The sequence below is a fragment of the Brachyistius frenatus genome, unplaced genomic scaffold, assembly GCF_029030835.1.
Source record: "Brachyistius frenatus isolate BFR_SWC_R1_liver_20210118 unplaced genomic scaffold, ASM2903083v1 Contig_6, whole genome shotgun sequence".
In the NCBI taxonomy this organism is placed as follows: Eukaryota; Metazoa; Chordata; class Actinopteri; family Embiotocidae; genus Brachyistius; species Brachyistius frenatus.
In genome coordinates, this window is record NW_027210605.1 from 2007956 (window position 1) to 2028235 (window position 20280).

At 39.2% G+C, this 20280-nt stretch overlaps 2 protein-coding genes across 3 annotated transcripts; both read right to left on the reverse strand.

Annotated features, from left to right (window-relative positions):
• Positions 1-10: 10 nt before the first annotated feature.
• On the reverse strand, positions 11-6094 carry abhd6b (abhydrolase domain containing 6, acylglycerol lipase b). Its single transcript, XM_069689131.1, has 10 exons — positions 5791-6094; positions 4486-4561; positions 4078-4209; positions 3151-3307; positions 2291-2404; positions 2062-2194; positions 910-1067; positions 716-770; positions 523-623; positions 11-326 (listed from the first exon to the last, which is right to left on the reverse strand). Exons 3-10 carry the CDS (start codon positions 4200-4202, stop codon positions 147-149), a joined length of 1023 nt encoding a protein of 340 aa, XP_069545232.1. The 5' UTR covers positions 4203-4209; positions 4486-4561; positions 5791-6094; the 3' UTR covers positions 11-146.
• Positions 6095-9456: 3362 nt separating this feature from the next.
• Positions 9457-18413, reverse strand: slmapb (sarcolemma associated protein b). Of its 2 annotated transcripts, XM_069724315.1 has the most exons (10): positions 18314-18413; positions 17943-18002; positions 15835-15963; positions 15662-15736; positions 15247-15549; positions 14466-14682; positions 14127-14298; positions 11921-12055; positions 10517-10604; positions 9457-10114 (listed from the first exon to the last, which is right to left on the reverse strand). In XM_069724315.1, exons 2-9 carry the CDS (start codon positions 17992-17994, stop codon positions 10521-10523), a joined length of 1167 nt encoding a protein of 388 aa, XP_069580416.1. In that variant the 5' UTR covers positions 17995-18002; positions 18314-18413; the 3' UTR covers positions 9457-10114; positions 10517-10520. The 2 variants fall into 2 exon arrangements, with proteins under 2 accessions (XP_069580416.1, XP_069580424.1); XM_069724323.1 differs by lacking the exon at positions 10517-10604.
• Positions 18414-20280: the final 1867 nt, after the last annotated feature.

The window sequence follows — 20280 nt, forward strand, 5'->3', positions numbered from 1 at the left end:
GGGACTTTTATTGTCACGATCCAGTTTACATTACAAATGAAATGTGTCTAAGAAACAGCCTTATCGTAAGATTTTGACGTTTGTGCATCTGTCTGCCTACAGCAAGCATGCCACGTGTAAAGGTAAAGGTTAGAATAGTCTTTAGTTTAAGAGGATTTCTTCGTGCCACTTCTGGCATTTTGCTGCATGATGATGAACTCCAGGATGAGTTTGGCTGTCCGACTAGGCCTCTCCATCACCACGGAGTGGCCGCAGTTCTCCAGCAGGTCCACTCTGCATCCAGGCAACATCTCTGCGATGACTGTAGCTCCAGAGACATCCACCACCTGGACAGGACAGCCAATATTATTGTGAAGATATGACACTGAGGCTTCTTTATTCAGACATTAACTGAGCCGCAGGAGAAACCTGAGCCTCCAACTGTCATTTGAATCTAAGGATTAGTTTAGAAGCAGAAGCTGCCAGGTAATCATTTGTGTATTTACACAGGCTCTGGTGAGTCACTGTATCAGCGGAACATACCTGGTCTTGTTTGCCCCATATGATTTGTAAAGGTGCAGTTATCCGATGCAAGTGTTCCTGTAAGGCATATCTCGATTTCTCACCCACAATCTCCATGAATACTAAAAGAAAAGAAAAAAATGCAAGTTATTTTTTTTCTTCAACATGAACAACATGTTTAATGCTAAAACATTTCAGAGCAATGGAAACTAACCTTCATGATAAAACGTGTTATGAGACTGTCGGACATCGACCAATCCTTGAAGGATCTAAACAATGAAAACACGTTTAAACATGGACAGTGAATAACATCCAAAGTAAACACTATTCTGTTACTACTGTACTTTGACATTAATTCATCGGCCGTTTTGTGTGAAGTGAAATCCATATTTCAAGTGTGGGCCTGACCTGCTGAGGAATTTTAAAGCGAACGTGGGAACACAGTCTGAACATGTCTTCCATCTCTTCTGGTGTTGTGGGGATCAGTGGGATGTTCAGTGTGTAGTTGCTGTGTTCCAAGTCCTGCAGATGATTGTCAAATTTGGTCTCACAAGGATGCCGTATACCTTCAGGATAAAATCAGGGTTTTCGGATTAGAAACTAATAAATGGAGCAAAATTGCAAGCTTATAATCAGGAAAGACAAATTTGTAATCAAATTAAATATCAGAAACAGTAACTGATTATAATATAATCAATTCAATCAATTCAGCTTTGTATGCTTTGTATTTTTAAAATACACTATTTGATACTGAATAAATTTAGGAACTTGGTCGAAGAACGATCGAATTTAAAGCAGCAGATATTCTGACTTTCAGTTTAAAAAAAACAAAAAAAAAACTTGAATTACAGAGGTGGGGTCTGCAGCTGGACCCTAGGACCCTTCAAATCCAACTACCAGCCTGAGTGGTGTGGTCAAATGAATAGTAGTGTGGAACTGCATTATGGGAAATGTAGGATCCAACATTTTAAGAATTTAACCTGTGCTCAAAAAGTCAGAATAAATTGGCTTCTGCAGATTTACTCTATATGTATTGTAATTTTTTTTCAAATTCTGCATGCCCAGTTGTCGCAGAGATTTTCTCTCAAACACATTTGGTCTTCAAATCCAAGCCAAAATTACCAACTGTGGCATCATCAGGGACTTTTCTGAGAAGAAATGTGAGTGAAAAGTATTTAAACATCACTACATCCACCCTGTCTTTGAACAAAACTCTTATTCCTATGTTAAATTCATTATTACATGCAATATATCACTTTGGAGGACATTATATTGACTTGTGTTTATTTCCTGGAGACTTACCGTAACCCCTGCTCTGACCTTAAACCAAGTCTTTCCCTTTAAATTCACTTACTTTAGGCCTTTGTAAGGGAGCTGCATCCCCACAATGTGACTGAATAAAGAGAATGACGTTCCCAGATTATACTGTAAGTGATACAAGTATAAACACACACACACACACACACACACACACACACACACACACACACACACACACACACACACACACACACACACACACACACACACACACACACACACACACACACAGAAACTGACCGTCTGGACAAATGAGAGTCATGCTACAGATTTCTGAGGGATAGCAGGCTGCGTAAACTCCGGCTACATTTCCCCCCATGGAGGTCCCAACCAGATGGAAAGGTTTCCTGTTTAACCGCAAGGTTTCCACAAACTGAGAAGACCAAGCGACAAAAACAGATTTTCAGAGGAATAATTTAGGTACCTGACAAACACCCATATATATTTCAAAGCACTCTCTTCAGTGTACCTGATGGATCCTGTTGACCTGCCCCTGAATGGAATAATCCTCTGTGTTGGTGCGTGTTGTCCCTTCATGGCCAGGCATGTCCACACAAACAATGTGCAGATGTTTTGGTAAATACTAGAGCAGCAGTGGAGAAAAAAATTACAGCTTAATGCCATTAATATGTTGAATATATGGAAGCCAAGAAAGACCATTATAAGGAAAATCCTAACATCAATTTAACAACTCATTATGACATACTAAAGCCACTAAATGTGAAAATTCCAATCGCATTGAATTTATAGCACTAAAATACAGTTACTTTGAAAAAAATCTAGAAGAATTTATGTGGTTTGAACTCCGTTCTCTTACATTTCCATGAGGTAATTTCAAGTGGTCCACAAATTCTAGTGTTAAATGCGAGAGTTTTGTCTCTTGGATCATGTCCAAATAATATTATAATTGGTATTTTGTTAAATTGATCAGGCTTTTTTTTTTACCAACATACATTTTATTTTATCTAAAAAAAACAGTGTAATTAAAACAGCTTGAATATTATTATTGAACATTGTGAGCTAATATCAAATTGTAAAGAAAAATGTAATTCAGTTTTTTCTAAACGACACTTATTGAATTTACCAGAAGTCAGAGGGAGATCCAAAGCACAATACTGAACAATAAAGTTATGTATTGTTCAACTAATAATGGTTTACATTACTAGAGGGATTTAATCACCTGCTATCCAGCTATGTTTGCCCTCATTGCTTCTTTAAAAAAAATGAATTTTGAAGTTTAACAAAGATATCTTTCTTTTGAGGAAATCAACTGAGTCTTTGCCCCATGAGTTCATAGCACTGGACTCAAGTGTTCAGTGTAACTCCTACCTTGACCACAGTGAGCCACATGTCTTTGTGAGCAGAGAAGCCATGCAGCATTAAGATGGAAGGTCTCATCCCAGGTTTTCCTCTGTAGGAGAAACAGAAGCGATAACCACCGCAGTCTGCATAGCGCACCTGCAGGCCCAGAGTCCTCCTCCAGTACCTGAACACAAGCAGATATATCTGAACTTAAATATAGAGACATAGAGACTGGAATTCAAATTTGGGCCAAGTGAAAGTGGGTTTTCTTTAGGTTTCTGTTTAAACACATTAAGGGTTTAATGTGGAGGCAAAGTTGTGATTTTGAGCTCCATAAATAAAACTGAGCAGCAGTTTATCACAATATACGCTCTTAAAGAGATTAATCATAAACAAAAACAAAAACACAGCAAAACCTTCTATCTCTGATACAAATTGCCCAACGGCCTATAATACCTACGCAGGTGTATGCAGACACACAGTCACAAACAAAGACACAATATATCCAAAGTTACAAAAAACAAGTTGGCAAATGTAAAATAAACTCTGGCTTGTCGGGTTATTCAAAATCCATTTTTTTAATCAATACAAAAATATGTAAATCTGTGCAGGTTTTTACATTGAAATTTTCGATTAACTGAAATTTTCTACTGGATACCAAATAAGTCAGCTGGAATTTGTGGATTAACAAAATATCTACATTTTATTATTTTAAGGGAGGAGAGAGTATCTGTTAAAAACAAGGAGCCTTGGGTTTGAATATTGATGTAAACAACATATAGCTTCAGTGAATGACTGGACAAAGCTAATAGGGAAATATACACTGTAAAACAGTGCAGAATAAGATAATTAGTCCAACCTTAAAGGTACTTAATAGGGAAATTAAAGAAAGCTGGATGGTATAATATTTTCAAAAATTAATAGCTCACATAAATTGAATGACAACTGCCTTACCAGTAATACACTTGAATGAGTGCGGAGGGCCAGAGAAGGAAGGAAGCCAGAAAGGCCAGGATGGGAATAGCCAGTGTTCCCCCAGCAATCATGAACAGGTTCACCACATCGAGATCAGCTGCCATGACTCACCTAAAAACACATCAACACACCCACACACAACACACGTTACATGTCTGGGTAGGGGGAATTGTCATTATCCCACACGCAAACAATGTTTTATTGATATAATAAAAAAAAAAAAGCTTTCCGAAATGACTTGTTATAAGAGCAGCATACAAAAGAGCTACTGTCAAACCGTCTTTCAGCAACGTGTGTTTCTATAAGATAATGTCATGTAACCATTAAACTAATTTTAGGGTATTTCTACCTCACAACATGCATTTTCAACGATGTAAAAAAACTTACTTTTCAGATGATTTTTTTCCGTCCTCGTTCCTTCTCTCACAGGTAGACACATGTGACCGCTGGTTGGACTGTGCTTCTGTTGATTAGTTTTACAGCATGCAGATTGTTTTTAGCAACCTTAATGTCTCGAAAGTAAAAGTGGTCAAATTATCTTTCTGAAATTTGAAATAAAAACTGTCCCTGTGTAGAGGGCAGTTACTCCTGACAGTTTGCTCTGGATAAACTCATTGATTATCTCTCATCACTGGGGGAAACCGGGACACTCCATTTATCGGTCAATCTTTTAAAGTGAACATGCAGGCCAGACTTTGCTTCTAGTTGAGCCCACACAGTCAACAGTGAGAAATACAGTGAGACCAGTAAAGAAGCAGATCATAAATTGTTTTAGATATCGGCCTACATAATTTTGTCAAATATTATCGTAAACTAAACACATTACAAACTGCATCTTAAACAATATAAATTGCTTGAATGAATATGACAAACCTAAACTGAATAATTTTACTGATCTTTTAACAAAAACTTATTACATATATGGTTTTGTTTGAGAATTAATTGGAAAGCTGAAAAATAAAATCCCTCCCTTGAAGCACAGAGCCCATCTGCCACACCCACCAGGGGATTTTTGGCAAGAATCACTGACATGATCAGACATGAAAAGATAATGAAAGGAGGGCAGTCAGATTACAGAGATAACATTTTTTTTTCTTTTCATGAAAGTAATTTCTTAGCTTGTCAAGATTGACAGATCAAATTCATGTCAGAGCTGTAGCTGCTACTGTACTGATTGAATAGTCTTCTGATAATTGAACATCATTTTTCAAGCAAAAAAGCCAAATATTTGATTATTTCAGGTTCTGAAGTGAGAATTTGTTGCTTTTCTTGGTCCTACATTGTTGTAGGATGAATATTTTGGTACCTGACAGTTTTTCAAACTAAAGTCATTTGATTTGATTTAATGTCAATTTGGGCTCCATGAAATTGTGATCACCCTATTTCAGTTTTTCACACATACAACTGAAAAATCAAGACAATTATTGTGAGTTGCAGCCTTTGTATGAAACAGTATTTCTTACAGCACAACAACACAAATTTCCCGCCTTAGTATAGATTTTTACTTGTCATTATTTCTGAAATATGAAGGTGAGAAAGAATCTGAGAATCCTCCATCACAGTCACTGGATCTGTCCTCTATTTTCACAGCTAGTCTGAAAATCTCCAGAGTGAAACAATCTGATGAAGGCCAAACGAGACAGCTTTCACACAACCACATCTCATCCTTACAAGCTCAGGGCCAAAACTTACCACTGGGTGTCATGGTGGAGGCAGACTGTCGAGTGTCCCCTGTTTACCGCCATCAGTCGTGAAGATCCGGGGGCGTTTTGCACAGACCACTGGGTGTCATGACATTCACAGATTATGAGACGTCATCACTTCTGCTTCAGTTGGTAGGGAAGCTTTGAGGGATTTGGGTACGGACTTCTGATCCAGATGTGGACCTCTGTCTTGGAGCCAGGCACTTTGAAGGAGTTTCCTTGACTGAAGGGAAGAAACAGACCCCATGAACCCATACAGAATTGAACATACTGCCCTCCTGAGGTGATATCGACTCAATAGATGCTGTGTCCATTAAAATGACTGTGTTTTACCATGTTTTGGAATGTGCTAGCCTATTTATCTTAAAAATCCAGATATTTAAACATAAAAATGAAACATGTTATATCTACTAACAAAAATATGAACATAAAACTGGCATTGTGCCCGTGGGGGAAACAACAGTTACATCAATATTTTACTAATAAGATCTACTGAAAGGGTCCAAGCTATTCACCGTGTACTGATTTGGGATGTTGGTTCAACAACAGCTACTCCCAAGCAGGGTAGAAATGTAAAGTAGAGCTACATGAAGCCCAAAATTACACTTGGTACACCATCTAAAGCAGTGTATGGCTGCCATTTTGCTGCATCTCTGGTCCACTACAGATGACCTACATAGAAACTAGAGCAGAACAAATGGACATGGCAACTGTGCAGAGAGGCTCGCCTTGCATGGGAATGATTCTCATATTTGGGTTTAAATAGGACGGAGGGGCTGTCCTCAATCTGCACACATCACACAGTGTATTCCCCAGGTTGTCAGAGCTGGGACCTCACGTCACATTAGCCGATCATCCTGGTCGTCACATTTTATTTTGAGAGGGATCCGTGACACAGCAACAACAGCTACTCCCAGTGTAGAACTGACAGAGCCAATGTGGCGACATGAAAATGTGGATCAGGCGTGACCTGATGGATGACTCATTCTTAAAGAGTCAGCAACTTCTTCTGCAGCAATGACCTTGTGGACATTATGAAATTTAAAATTTAGCAACAGACTTCCCTTCCTGTTGAGAAATGTGCTGCATCCTTCCCAACAGAGCAACAGTTATTGTGGTCAGCCTGCTTAAAGGGCGTAACTGACTGACTGTTGAGTCCTATAAACCTCCAGCAGAAAGGTCACCACAGCCATGGATAGATTAGTGAGTGAGCCTGAGGGCCCACACGGGAGTGTGGGTCAGAGCGCCGGTTGGAAGTGATCAGTAACATTTGATTGAAATTCTATCAAACAAAAAAAAAGATGCAAACTGACCACGAGGGTTGTATCCTAAGTAGGAGGCCTTTGCATGTCTGTGCACAGAGCATTTACATTGAAGTCAGGTGATCAAACTAAACGTGTGATATTATGGAGCTCCTCCATTCACTTAAAGGGCTACCCCAGCAATTTATGCCCATCCATGAAGTCGGAGGACTCACAGGAGGACAGAAAAAACCTGTCAAAATCAATCTGATCACAAATTCTGTTCGTTTGTGGTGGGAATGTGATCCAGCCTCCATTTGACAGAGCTTCAATACGCACTGTGCAGTTTTTGCTTGGAGCTGCTAGCCACAGAATGCATACAAACCTAACAAATGAGCAGAGGGAATGTTCTGGTGTGGCTTCGGGTAATACATTTCAGTTCGCTTGAACCCAAACCAAATCGAAGGGAAATGCAACCACCTAAACCACTGATTTGTATCGGAGCAAACCAAATATAGGTTTTAAAACAGCCTTGGTCCAAATAGGAGAAGATCCAGAATCTCTGCATCCTTTCATTACTCTCCAAGCCTCCTAAACACCCCCTTCTTTCAAACCCTGATTTACAGCTTTAAAGGATCATCCTAATGATGTCAGTATGACATCACTATGGTTACTTGGTCAAACCTTGGAAAGAAGAAAACAATAATGAATAAGGTGACTTTCTTGTGTAAACATCACTGATATGACCCTATAACATTTAAAAAAGGAGTAATATATCTAATTACTGAAGAGTTACCTGGATAAATAATGCAATGATGAAGTAAACTCTCTCCCTTTGAACAGATGGCACATGGAGAAAAAACATAACTATTATCATTGATGCTTAAAACCTGGAAATTCCTCAAGTGAAAAAAAAAAGAAGATAATTTAACCCTCTAAAGCTCTAACATAATTTGTTGTGTATATCATAAATATTATTCAATCCATTCAATCCTACAACCATGACAAGATGTGCAGCATTATTTTAATGGAGCATGTGACTGAATGTGGATACATGATTTCATTCATTCACATGTTGATACAAGCTTTAGTTTCTATTTCAGAACCAAGTCCAAACTGTCCAGTCTTGTTTTCCACAGTAAGTCAACACACTGTGGCTCAACTCCTCCAAAGGGGCAACGAGTCTTTCTGTCATACATGTCAAACTGCAGGTTATTGTCTCTCCATATGCGTTTACTGCATGTAGTGCTCCATGTTCCTCCATGTTGTATTATTGGCCAGAAAACACACATGCTGCGATTACCTGACAAAACCTTTCTCTCCATGGAAAACACAGTGGGCTCTCTGCTGCAAGCATCAACCAGCTTCTTTAAATGTCATCTACAATACAGAAGAGCGATTGGAGGGAGCGGCCAAAACAGAAGATATGAGACCTAACAACGTCCTTTGTTGGAGGGCAGGAGAAAAACAAGCTCAGCAGAGCACATTTACCTACCCTGAACATTCAAATAGAGTGCAAATAAAAATAAATTACCTCCTGACTGCATGCACTTAATGTTCGTCTGCAGGAATGGAAGGAGCTCAACGGGATGAATGTGATCAAGAAAAAACAAAACCCACGGTAGGAGGTCCTTACGGTTCAGTGACTACCAACTTATGTAGTGAATATAAGGTGTAATAGTGTTTCTTGATCAAGGTCACTCTTACATTTTAGAGCAGTTATTAGTAAAAGGTCAAATCTAAGAAACTGTACCTTTTTAATCTCTTTCCAAAATACATGTTTTGTATCTATTTACAAGAAATTGAAGATTATCATACAGTACACCAAATTAATATATATTTCATGATAAATCTTGGAATTTACACAAACTCATATAATGCATTGCAAACATTTAACATAAAAAACCCGAGTCAACAACAAATTTATCTTTGGGCTCATTTCCAAATTTAGATTTGTAGATTATCAGTTTTTAAAACCTGGATATTTTAAGTACAGCGCCGGTTTCCTGCAGTGGCTACTGATGCGACACAATATACGTAAAAAGAATGCATTCAAACCATTTTGTTATGTTGATGTGTTACGTAATACAGACTTCCCTCTGGTACGAGCAATGAAGAGATGACAGTGTATGGTTATAAATAAAATATCCATTACACTGAATTTATAATTGTCAATGTCTTTGGCACATTAAAGTTTTGCGATAGAGAAATATTTTTCCTCGTTTTATACTGCTGTTAAAAAGTTTGTGCTGCAATGAATCGGAGTGGTTCAAAATAAAACAAGCATTTTAAGGTAATTTAGCATTTTATCATGTATCCTAAATGAAAAACAGAAGGAAAGTAGAAGTCAAATACACACACAATATTTGCAGTCCAGAAATTGACCCCTTCAATGAAGCAAATAGCTCTAAAGGTTCTGTTAGGTTTTGTTTAATGATGCTCTGTTGAAAAAATATCAAGATAAATTCCTGCTCCGCTAAACGCCGTCTAAACCCGATCTAATTTCACATTGATAATCTCCCAGCAGTGGCCAACACAACCATCACTGACTTACTGTTACCCATCATGCACTCAATGGGGGTGGTGTTATTGTGACAACATTTATTATTCTGACAATTACATAGATGTGCTACATGAGAAGAGGTTCAAACTCTAAGTGATGGACTTAAAATATCATCAGATACTTAGAATTAGTTCATTGTGTAAAGTATGTTTACATTCATTAATAGGTAATCCTAGAAGTCAAAACGGTAAACAAAATCCAACCCAACTAGATTTCCTTCAAGTAACCGACATACAAAGAAATGTATTCATCATTTTGCACACATAACCAACAACCTTTTATTAACTTCTCTGCCATCTAAAATAGAGCATCTTAAAACAAAAATATGAGCCCTCCTAATTAATAGTGCAGATATGGTAAGGGGGCAAGTTTTGACATCTGAAGACAAATATGGATTCACTTAAGTGTGTGTGTGTTTGAAGGAGTTGCCCTCAGGTCCGGAAGAGCACAGCAGCAGTCACAGCTGTTAGAGCCACAGCGACCACAGGCCCCCAGGTCATCCACGGCTTCTGAAACAAGCGGCGACACAGAAATGGAAAACTTGAGGTGTCATCCACGTAAAACCAGCCATTCAAGGATCGCCAAAGCTTTGACAGAGGGAGCCACTGAGACCAAGACAGTGCACAGACAATGCAAGTTACAAACAGCTCTTTCAGGTAAAGATAAGCATTATCCAAGCCAACTGAGAGAAACAGTTGTTAAGCATTAGCCATCCAGACAGGACAAACAGATGTCAGATGTTGGAACTGTATGATTAGAGAGGTTAGATTTCTGAGACGACAATTTTTGGAGTTTCCCCCCCGAGGAGGGCATTCTGGGAAATTAGGAAATCCTGATTCAGTCATGCAACGATGTAAAAGACACTGATGAGAGTGAAAGATGTAGGCTGACTTGACAGGAGTAATGTGTACCTTACTACCACAATGCGCCGAAGCACCAATACAGCAAAGCCAGGATAAGACCGATGACTATGGCTTGAACAGGCAGCAATAGGGAAGTCTACAGAAGGGAATGGATATTATAGTAATCAACTGCAATGGGACATACTTTGGTTGGGTGTGGCTTTATTAATAGATGCCACAGTCGGTAGTCTGTGTCTGTAATTGGTGTTTATTACAAATCTCAGTCACACGGAGCGTTCACATATATGGATACAAAGTAGTTGACAGTATGTGACCTCATTAATCTCTGGCTCGCGGGGTGTGTTGTCGTTAACACATCATTTACATACTCTGTTCTGATTGGACAGTTGTCCTCTGATGGATTTGCAGAACTATGTACGTGTAGTTCATTTACTCGGTACACAATATCTTTGCTTAGCTACGTTTTTTTTTTTTTTTTTTTGTGCCTTATGTCACCTGTTGAAACTGTTCTAATACCACAACAATGCCCAAGCTCAAAAGTCAGGTTGGAATTTCTATACAGTATCTGAGCCATGAGTGCCCTTTGTCATGATTGGCTCTCGCCTGGCTGTCACTTGCCATGTGTGAGAGAATATTTATATAAAGTTGAGTCTTTCTCAGCTGTCCATCTTTTTGAATCCGTATGTGTGAACAGCCCATAACAAAGCCACAGTAAAAGACAGTGGATGAGTAGAGGGGAGCCTGTACCACGAAGCAGGTTCAACATACCGAGGATATCTTTTCCTTATCTGGCTTCGACTCGCCAGGTCAACCCACGATTTCCCAATTCACTCTTGAGCACGTTCATATAAAAAAAAGGGCCAGTGTTTACAGCAACGGACCAATCCCAAACATGGACAAGTCTATTGTCTGCAAATCTTACAAACAAAAAGCATACTAAACTATGATATTTAACAAATACCATAAGTCAAACATATAATCCGGCCTAAAAACAGCACAGCTGCAGTTGTAAAATGCAGGAAGGGACAGCTGACAACATAGCCGACTGACTGTGAATGTGAGAGTTGAAAGGCGTATAATGTCACTGTTAAACCTGAAGTTACCTTGCTAACCCTAAATCGTGCTTCGTGGTACAGGCCCTTGGTGTGCTGACATGAAAGAAATTTGTTTTTGTGAATCTTACAAAAGATTCACCTCATATGTCTGGACATATTTCACAAAATAAACTGATGTACAAAACAATGTTGCAAATGTGGAAGCTCATGCTCCCAAAATGTTCACTTATTAAAAAACAAATAAAAACAGAAACAAAACTTAATTGCAGATCATTACTTCTACACTTAATGAACCTCTTCATACATTATTTGTCAGTTACATGTGACTATATGAGATGTGAGTTTTCAATTAAAAAAAAAAAAAGTCTCCCTCTGTTGAGTGTTTGAAAATACTCACCTTTGTTCCTTTCTCCTGTAAGTCCTTCATGTTGGCTTTGCACTCCTCAAGTTCATCTGTAACCACCTGTTTTTCTTGCTCAGCCTTTTCGTATTTTTCCTTTAGGTCTGACAGCTCCGTTTTAGCCTCCTCGAACTGCATGAAACACATTGTTACATTTAATTTAAAAGAAAACTCAAGCCCATACACTCGAATGCCTTTAGTGTCACTGGAAATCTATTGAATGCTTTAAGACGGTACGTGTTTACCACAGGTTTATTTTGTTTACAGGCTCACTCAGTCTGTCCCACCAAGGTGCACTGCGGAGTTTTCTATATATTTAGCTAATCGGGACGAGTTCAGACAACGCTGTGGAAAGGAACTGCAAGAGCCCTCTGTTTGCATCAATTCATTCAGTGGCTAAAGGAGCAGCAGCACCACCACATCAGGATGAACGCATTGTGGTCGAGGATGACTGCATGTCTGCGTGTTGCTATTAAACAGTGATTCTCATTATCACAGCTTGGATCATCCCTATCAAGCATGCTCAATTTGACTGAGGGCATAGAGCAGCGTCACTGCCAGCAGACAACAACCTGTGGGATGTATGAACTGGAGGATTTTTTTGTTTTTTAAGTTAGCTAAAGTTTTTAGTAAAAAGCTGGGAGTTTCCCCATCATTTCAATACAGTCATAGATTTCTTTAGAGGAAGTCATCAAGTTTGTGGTGGCTGCGACTGTGTCCTGGCCTTCATGCGTACAACACTATCTCAAAATAGAAAATCTCTTCTAACTGACCCCAAATTCTCAGCGATGGTCCCACTTTCAGGCACAAGACAGCCAGTACAGTTTTCTAATCTCGGGCAAGTGTTATTATCTTTTCCTACCTGTATACCTCTATAATCCGCCCCTTTTTTTTTTGCCTCTGACCCTGATTTTCTGACCTGAACCATCTCATTCCTCAGGCGTTACCCTAATGAAGGCACTGAGTACTAGCCAATCAGAGGCAGAGTGTGAGTGAGTCTTAAGGGAATATGGGTGGGGAAAGAAAACCAAAAAATAATTCCTAAGGCACAAATTACATGAATTACTAAAGCATCATAAGACACCATATGCCTGGGGGAAAAGCATCCAGTGGTCCAGGAAAACGGATAATAAAAACAAGGTTTATGCTTGAAGTGTCATTGACCAGATAATTTGGTTTAACATTCTCTGAATTGCAATTTTTGTTGGCATAGTGGTCCTAAGAATTTGAGTAAAAGCCATGTGTTGACATTACTGGGAAAAAGTTGTTAATTTGTTCTTTCTCTAAAAAGAGATACATTCAAAAATGTTTCTACTGAAAATCACCGTAAAAGATCATTAAATGAGGATGATTCAACACTGACGTTTTTCAGTTTGTGAGTGTCACGCACACATAAAATCATGACTGCAACTCAAATGACAAACTGCCAGAAGGGAAATACCAAAGTATCAAAAGATGATTACATGACACACTTGATTTTCAATGTCGTGACCAAACAATCAGAAGCAAAGGAACACCGGCAGTGGCAAAGCTTTGATTACATTATTGTCATGTTATTTAAATTCTACTGAAACATAAAATAGCATTGTTGATTTAACACTACTTAAAAAAGAAGAAGGTCAAATTTATCTTTCATTTACTGAAAGCTAAATATAATTTCCAAATGCATTTTGAATCTTTACCCTTGGGGGAGTAGCGTGTCATAGTGATGGTGTGTCTTGTATTTAATTCAGTTTTTCTTCTATCAAATACCTGTCTCTGTATACATTCATTTCATTTATGATTCTGTATGTAATAAAATTGGGATTTTACTTGCTTTCAAAAGAGGGCCTCTAATCCTCGCTGAGAGTGCATGTAGGACATTTCATAAATACTGTAACACCTTGTCAACGCTGGGTCTGTAACGCAGCATGGTCAGCAACTGCACTCCTCCAACACTAGATCTGTTCTGCTACAGCTCTACACTCAGAACTATTATGATTTAGTTCACAGATCAATATGCATGTGTAAGTGTAGAAAAAAACCACCGAATTTTGGGCAGCATTAATGTGTGAAAGAAGAAGAGAAACATGAAGCCGTGTGGTTGATTAAAATGCATCCAGTGCAGACAGGCACCAACTATCAGGTATGAAGTACTCGTCTGCATGATTCTTTCGGAGATGTAGGATCCCTTAGGTTGACGTCTCTCATTTGGAGAGCATACCTCTCTCTGCAGAGCCTTGCTGTGGCTGTCTGCCGCATCCAGTTGGGCTTGCAGCTTGGCGCTATCCTGCTGGTGCTGGAGCTGCAGGGCCACCAGCTTCTTCTCTGACTCCTGCTGGGATTGCTCAAGGGCTCTGAGGCTGTTGTTCAGATCATCATTCTGGGCATGCATACTACCAGAAACAAAACAACACAGAGTTCAATAGGTGAAGGATGACGAGCAGAAAAGTGTGTGGCATATCAGATAGCAAAGCGTGTTGGAGCCGAGTCAAGCAAACGAGGCCGCACAAAGGTGGGGGCAAAGCTGAGCTCTCTTGGTAATGTAGATCTGTGCACTGACCTGGCAAGGTCCTTCTCCAGCTGCTGCTGTTTCTGCAGCAATACCTCTTTCTCAGTGCGCAGTGCTGCACTTTCACTCTGCAGGTTCCCCTTCTCTTTCTGGTGACTGCTTCTTTCCTTCTGCTGCTTATTCACGATATCCTGTTTCTCTGAACGCAGGACAGAACATTCCTTCTGAAGACCATTACACTCCACCTGCATGGACTGCAGCTCACCGGCTGTAAAAAAAAAAAGATAGGGTTTTAATGTTATGATGCATTCTTCGAGTAGATTGTCTGTTCTCAATTTGCTTACGGATAAAGTTAAAATCATCACAGACCTTTTCTGATTGTATTTTTCAACATATTCTGAGCTGGAAAATGGTTAATGTAGAGCTAAGTATGAAGACAACTCTCTTCTTGCAAAAAAGAAAACATATCTGAAATCATGCTGCCAGTAAGAGTCACTCGGTTGAGAAGAGAATATAAAGATTTGACAATAAGTGACAATAACAGAAACTTAAATTTGCAAGTTTAAAATAGTTTATCCTATGGTAATTCTCTTTTTTTTACAATCAGTGTCGTAACCCCACAATCTATGTTTTATTTATGCAGGTAAAATTTGTAAATACTGAAAAAATACTAAGAGTACCTCCCCAGTATTTTCAAGGCAATTGCTTTCCGTCATGCATGCATGACTGAAATAAATACGTCAATGAGGACTTCAGTTATTATATCAGACACGTATGGTACTGATTTTACAAGCTGTTGTATTTTGTCATCAAATGTATTTGCATCATGTACCTTGTATTTCTGCAGTTTTTTGCCACTGCTTGCTCTGCTGCTGAAGGTCACGCTGAAGGCTGTCAATCTCGCGCTCGTACTTGTTGGCAGTCTGACGCCATTTGTCCAGATCCTTGGAGACAGTTGCCAGGTTAGACTGGATAGCAGCGACGTCATGGTCCCGCTCAGCAGTGGCCGCCTCCAGGGCACGTTTCAGCAACTTCACCTCATCACGTGCACTTTGGAGCTCGTCCTGTGAACCGGAGGAGCCATCTAACTGCTCCCTGAGGACGCCCACCTCATCCTGGAGCTGCCGCAGCTGGCCTGTACCAACCACGGTCAGTTGTCAGTTTAGCCATTTTAATTAGAGCTATTGGGCTGTGCTATCCAGGTGACAAATACACAAACCTATCCTAGCACAAACACCAACATGTACCTTGAAGAAGTTTGATCTGTTTTGCAGATTCATCAGCTTGTTGTTTATTTTCTTTCCTTTCTTCCTTCAGGGTACCTACAAAATAAGAAAATGCATTTACTTCATTCATTTGGAGTTTGTGTGCATACAGTATTAGTGGATGGTGTGCATCTAACATACGAGTTCAGTGTTACCTTGTAGCTCCATGCATTTATGTCTCTCTGTATTAGCAAGGTCCTGGGCATCTCGAAGTTCATCATTCAAGTGCTGAATAATTTTTTCTGAGTCCCCGGAGGACCCCATGTTTGACCTGGTCAGATCATCTGATGAAGAAATACAGAACAGAAATCATGATCCCAGTTAGAAGATCCATTCTCCTAACATAAACAGTGAGGGTAGAGCCTCTTTTCTTCTTAAAGGTCAAGGGTCAGACTGCATACAGAGACACCGGAAAGTAAAGTTTAAATTATGATAAATCAGGCAGTTGTGATTGCAATTCTGCCAGTGACCACAGAAATACAAGAATAAGACGAAGTTCCACCAATTTAATTCTGCTACAGTCCCAAATATTTAACCAGGCCCGATATACTAGATGATTTCCCAAGATATTAAAACAGGCCTATTACATAAACTAATTGCTAATCCAGAAATAGATACAACTGCATTATCTGCATTATCTATTAAAGCTTTCACTCCAAATTGTCCCTAACCCAGCCACATACGAGTGTCTACCAGAGCTACAGTGCTCATTAATAATAACTGTCAACAATGCACAAAGGGAATAAACTTGCCAACGTTGTCAAGGGTCTGTTGTGTTTCCCAGAGGTGGAAAAACACTCTACAAATACTTGTGCTTTGCAAATGCCCAGTGAATATCTTGATCCCCTAATCTACCATGGCTAGGAAAAGAGATGACCTCATCTCAGACCGAGCATTTGGCAGAGGCAAAAACAAGAGTCAGGACAGGTCAAGCATGTGCACCATAAATGGACACAGCACAGGACTTGGACTGCCAGGAAATGCCACATTTATTGTATAAACTGTGATGTCATTGTGTCTAGCACACATGGCAACATAAGGACCGAAACGCTAGAACTTGTATATCATTAGCAGTACGATCAGATGGCAAAGATAAATGTCCCTAAAATTAACGGGTATGAAACAAAGGCCATTGACACCCTCTGACTCAAACACATGACCACCCTGCTGTGTGGCAGACAAAAGGATGGGAGGACAGCGCTCTGCTCAGTATGTGGTTGCGTGTCCCTTCATGTATGCATATGTATGAGTGAGAGACCGAATGTGAGTGGGCTCCCTATAAATACACTGTCTGTGTCCAGTTTGTGTGAAAGATGAGGGTTAGCCAAAGCAGTAAAGAGTATTTTAGACAAGAGTGCAACATGTTATCTTTAGTAGCATTAGTTAGTACAGCCGTTATGTCTCAGTGTCACAGAATGACATCCACAAAAGTGGTAATGGGATTAGTCCGCGTGTAAAAATACCTCAGATTAGTTGGGCATACTGAACATCACATTGCCCCCAGTGACGACAGAAAAAAAAAATGTAGGAGAAAGTCTTTTTTTAGCTCAAGTGCTGAAGGCTAGAGCCATCACAGTCCATCTTGCCCCGCTGTCTGTTTCCTCCCCACTGAATGTGACAGTAGGGTTAGCACCGCTCGCACTGAATATCCACGGTAGTCTCTATAGAACAGCTGATAACACTGAGGGATGATAAAAATGTACAGCTACAAAATGTTTCATGTGTGCCTTAATGTGAGAAATCTCCCTCTTATTCACTGAGATACGGTTGTCATGAGGACAGTGTTTGCTTTGTGCTCCTTATATACTGTGCACTGTAGCATTACAAATTCATTCATCATGCAAAATTGATTCATTCTGTACCATGCTTGCACATTTTGTCATGAATGTCCCTGCTGCTGTGTTAGACTATCATTGTGTTATCCTCGACATTCTATTTTAATTTGTCACCCTAAATGTCAAACGCACATTAGTCAGCTGATGTGCCCTCTGTGCTCAGAGACTCCATCTTCTAATAAGCCGTTGACACAGGAGAAATCAGGCTCTAAAACAAGGCCATCTACAGTGCTGTGAAGCTGCCCTTACAGATTCACACACTCTTTTTAAGTGTGACTCATGCTTTTTTTTTTTTTTTTCTCTTTGCACGTTGTCAGTTAGCGAGATCTGCTGCGTCAGGTACGAGCCATTTAAAGATCAAAACAAGGCAAAGTCATTCACGTAAATTGTGTCTATCAATTTTTTAGAGAATAAAACAATACAATTACCTTTAATCAGTGATACGTTATTCAGGGGATCACTCAGCTGTTTCTCATCCATTTGCTTATCTGTAAAAAAAAAACAGAAAAGAAAATAAGAGTACATATTATGAGAAAAGATACACAAATACATATCTAAATCAAGCATCAATGATACATAAAATACATCTGAATAAAGATATTGAATAAATTAACTAAGATAATTGTTGCTGTTGTTTTGTTAGAGAGTTGAGAGGTAAACACAAAATTGCATTTTAATCCATAAGTACTTTAAGAAGAAGCAACTGCATAGAGCTGCCAAGACATTTCCTTTGAGGACAAGGTCATAGAAAATGTACAACTAAAAAAGGTTAAGAATAATATTCAGCAGGGAATATTACCTTAGGTGATCCAGGAGCTAGAGTACTGAGTATGTGCTGAGGCTACAGCAGTCTCTGACATGAAGAACTCTTCTCCAACTATCAGATTTTTTTCAGATGTAAAATGGAACAGTCCAAGCAGTGAAAAGGGGGGGACACTAATGGGAAGACAGACACCGTGTGCCACACGTCCCCGCTACTGCTGGCCTGAAGCCACTGACGACAAAGAAGTGGTTAAAGTAAACAGACAACGATCTAAAGTGTGGCCAAAATACTGCACTAGAGGTAAGTCAGATGGATGTCCTCAAAAACATGACCCCCCCTCTATTTTGTGGCTGAAGTCCCCAGCCCCTCCACACTGGGTCATGTATCCGAGTAGGGCATCATGGAAGCTGCAGCTGCATACTGACACAGAGAGGTTTTGTTCAGGGCTCTGGGCTGCTCTCTGGCCAGTTGGTACTGATGTAAAAATCTACAGAATAACACTGAATAGAAATTGCTGTGCGAGAACGCGTGTCATTTGTGTGTGTTTATTGCATCTACCTATTCTCTGTTTTTGCCCTGTGGGCCACTCATTAATTAACATAAATCTTTTAAGTATTGGCCTTTGGGGTTAGGTCTGAATATCATCCTGAAGAGTGAAGTTCTGCTGTAACTGTTGTAGGGATAAACTGCATGTATTGTTTAAGCAATCTGTATTACATTGCACTACAAAATAAGATAGTTAGCCTCTTCATTATTCTTTGAAAATTATGGGTGAGATTCAGTTAAAATCCATTAAAAAAATAAAAAAATCCACACACTGGCTTTCTGGTTGCAATGCAGGTTTAAAAAAGAGGAGGCATGTTTAGTTTACTTAGTTATTATGAAATGATTAAAACAAATTTATCATACACAAGACTAACTTTTAAGTTAGCAAAAGCTGGATTCTTAATGCAGTCTGACTGATTTGGTGTTTGTCAGTTCATCTTCTCATTTGAGGTGGTGCAGTTCCTTATCACTGATAGTGATAATGTTTCTTATCAACAAATTGCAACAGGCTAAATGGTGCAAGCATGAGCAGCTCTCTTGTAGGTTGTTTTTCCAAATCAGAGCATGCTTAAAAGATAATACACATGATATTTGCATGCAGGCACTTACTCAGCTCAACTATACAGGAAACAGTAGAACTAGGTTCGTGTTTAATGGGGACTGTGACCAGCTGTAAAAATCGAAATGACTGCTGACAGAAAGTTTACAACACTGACAACATGCATATTTACAGTGGTTAGTGTCCACTATAAATGTGTGTTAATGCTTGAACATTTTTGCGAACTTTACAAGCTTTAATACCCAAGTGTCCTGCAAACAGCCACAAAAATATAAAAAAATAAATAAATTGATAAACCATTTTTAGACGTTGCTAACTCCAGCTACAAGAATTTATGGGTAAGGGATTAAGTCATGACACAAGAGTAAAATGTAAAATCAAATGAACTGAGTAAAAAAAAAAAGACCAGGAACAGATCTGCATGAGTTTTCATGTGCGGACAAATTTCAGCATGAGCGTTTAAGACAGGTGGATTGCTCAAAAGATAGTAGTGAAGTAAAAAGTAAAATGTAAAGTTGCAAATCATTGATATATTCTCAGTCAATGATCAACTATTCCCACCTTTTACTCAATTTACAATCTTTACAAATGCATCTGAGCATCCCCCACACAGCTGTTCACTGGAGTCTAGAAAACACTAAATGGCCAATCTTCAGTTAATGGGATTAAATCTCTGAAGGACAGATAAGTAAATGGAAAACCCACATGACCACCAAAAAGGTGGAAGATTCACCCGTCTGTTCAAAGTTAAGTCTCTGCAGCAAAAATACAAAACACTTAAGTTCAAAAAGTTAGTTACTTAAAGAATCTACATGATGCAAACATATGCAGCAAATATATGCAAGGTTTTATCCCATTTGCTTTTACCACACTCGACAGTACCTTGAACCTTGGTGGC

Excerpts from the sequence above, each read along its gene's own strand:
- abhd6b (XM_069689131.1), bottom strand. The coding sequence starts at position 4,202 with ATGGCAGCTGATCTCGATGTGGTGAACCTGTTCATGATTGCTGGGGGA. Across the intron at positions 2,405-3,150 it reads TGTGGCTCACTGTGGTCAAG|TATTTACCAAAACATCTGCA; the intron begins GTAGGAGTTACA and ends CTGCTGCTCTAG. Across the intron at positions 1,068-2,061 it reads GACTCTCATTTGTCCAGACG|GTATACGGCATCCTTGTGAG; the intron begins GTCAGTTTCTGT and ends TTTATCCTGAAG.
- slmapb (XM_069724315.1), bottom strand. The coding sequence starts at position 17,994 with ATGGATGAGAAACAGCTGAGTGATCCCCTGAATAACGTATCACTGATT. Across the intron at positions 15,964-17,942 it reads TAACGTATCACTGATTAAAG|ATGATCTGACCAGGTCAAAC; the intron begins GTAATTGTATTG and ends TTTCTTCATCAG. Across the intron at positions 10,605-11,920 it reads TACAGGAGAAAGGAACAAAG|ACTTCCCTATTGCTGCCTGT; the intron begins GTGAGTATTTTC and ends TCCCTTCTGTAG.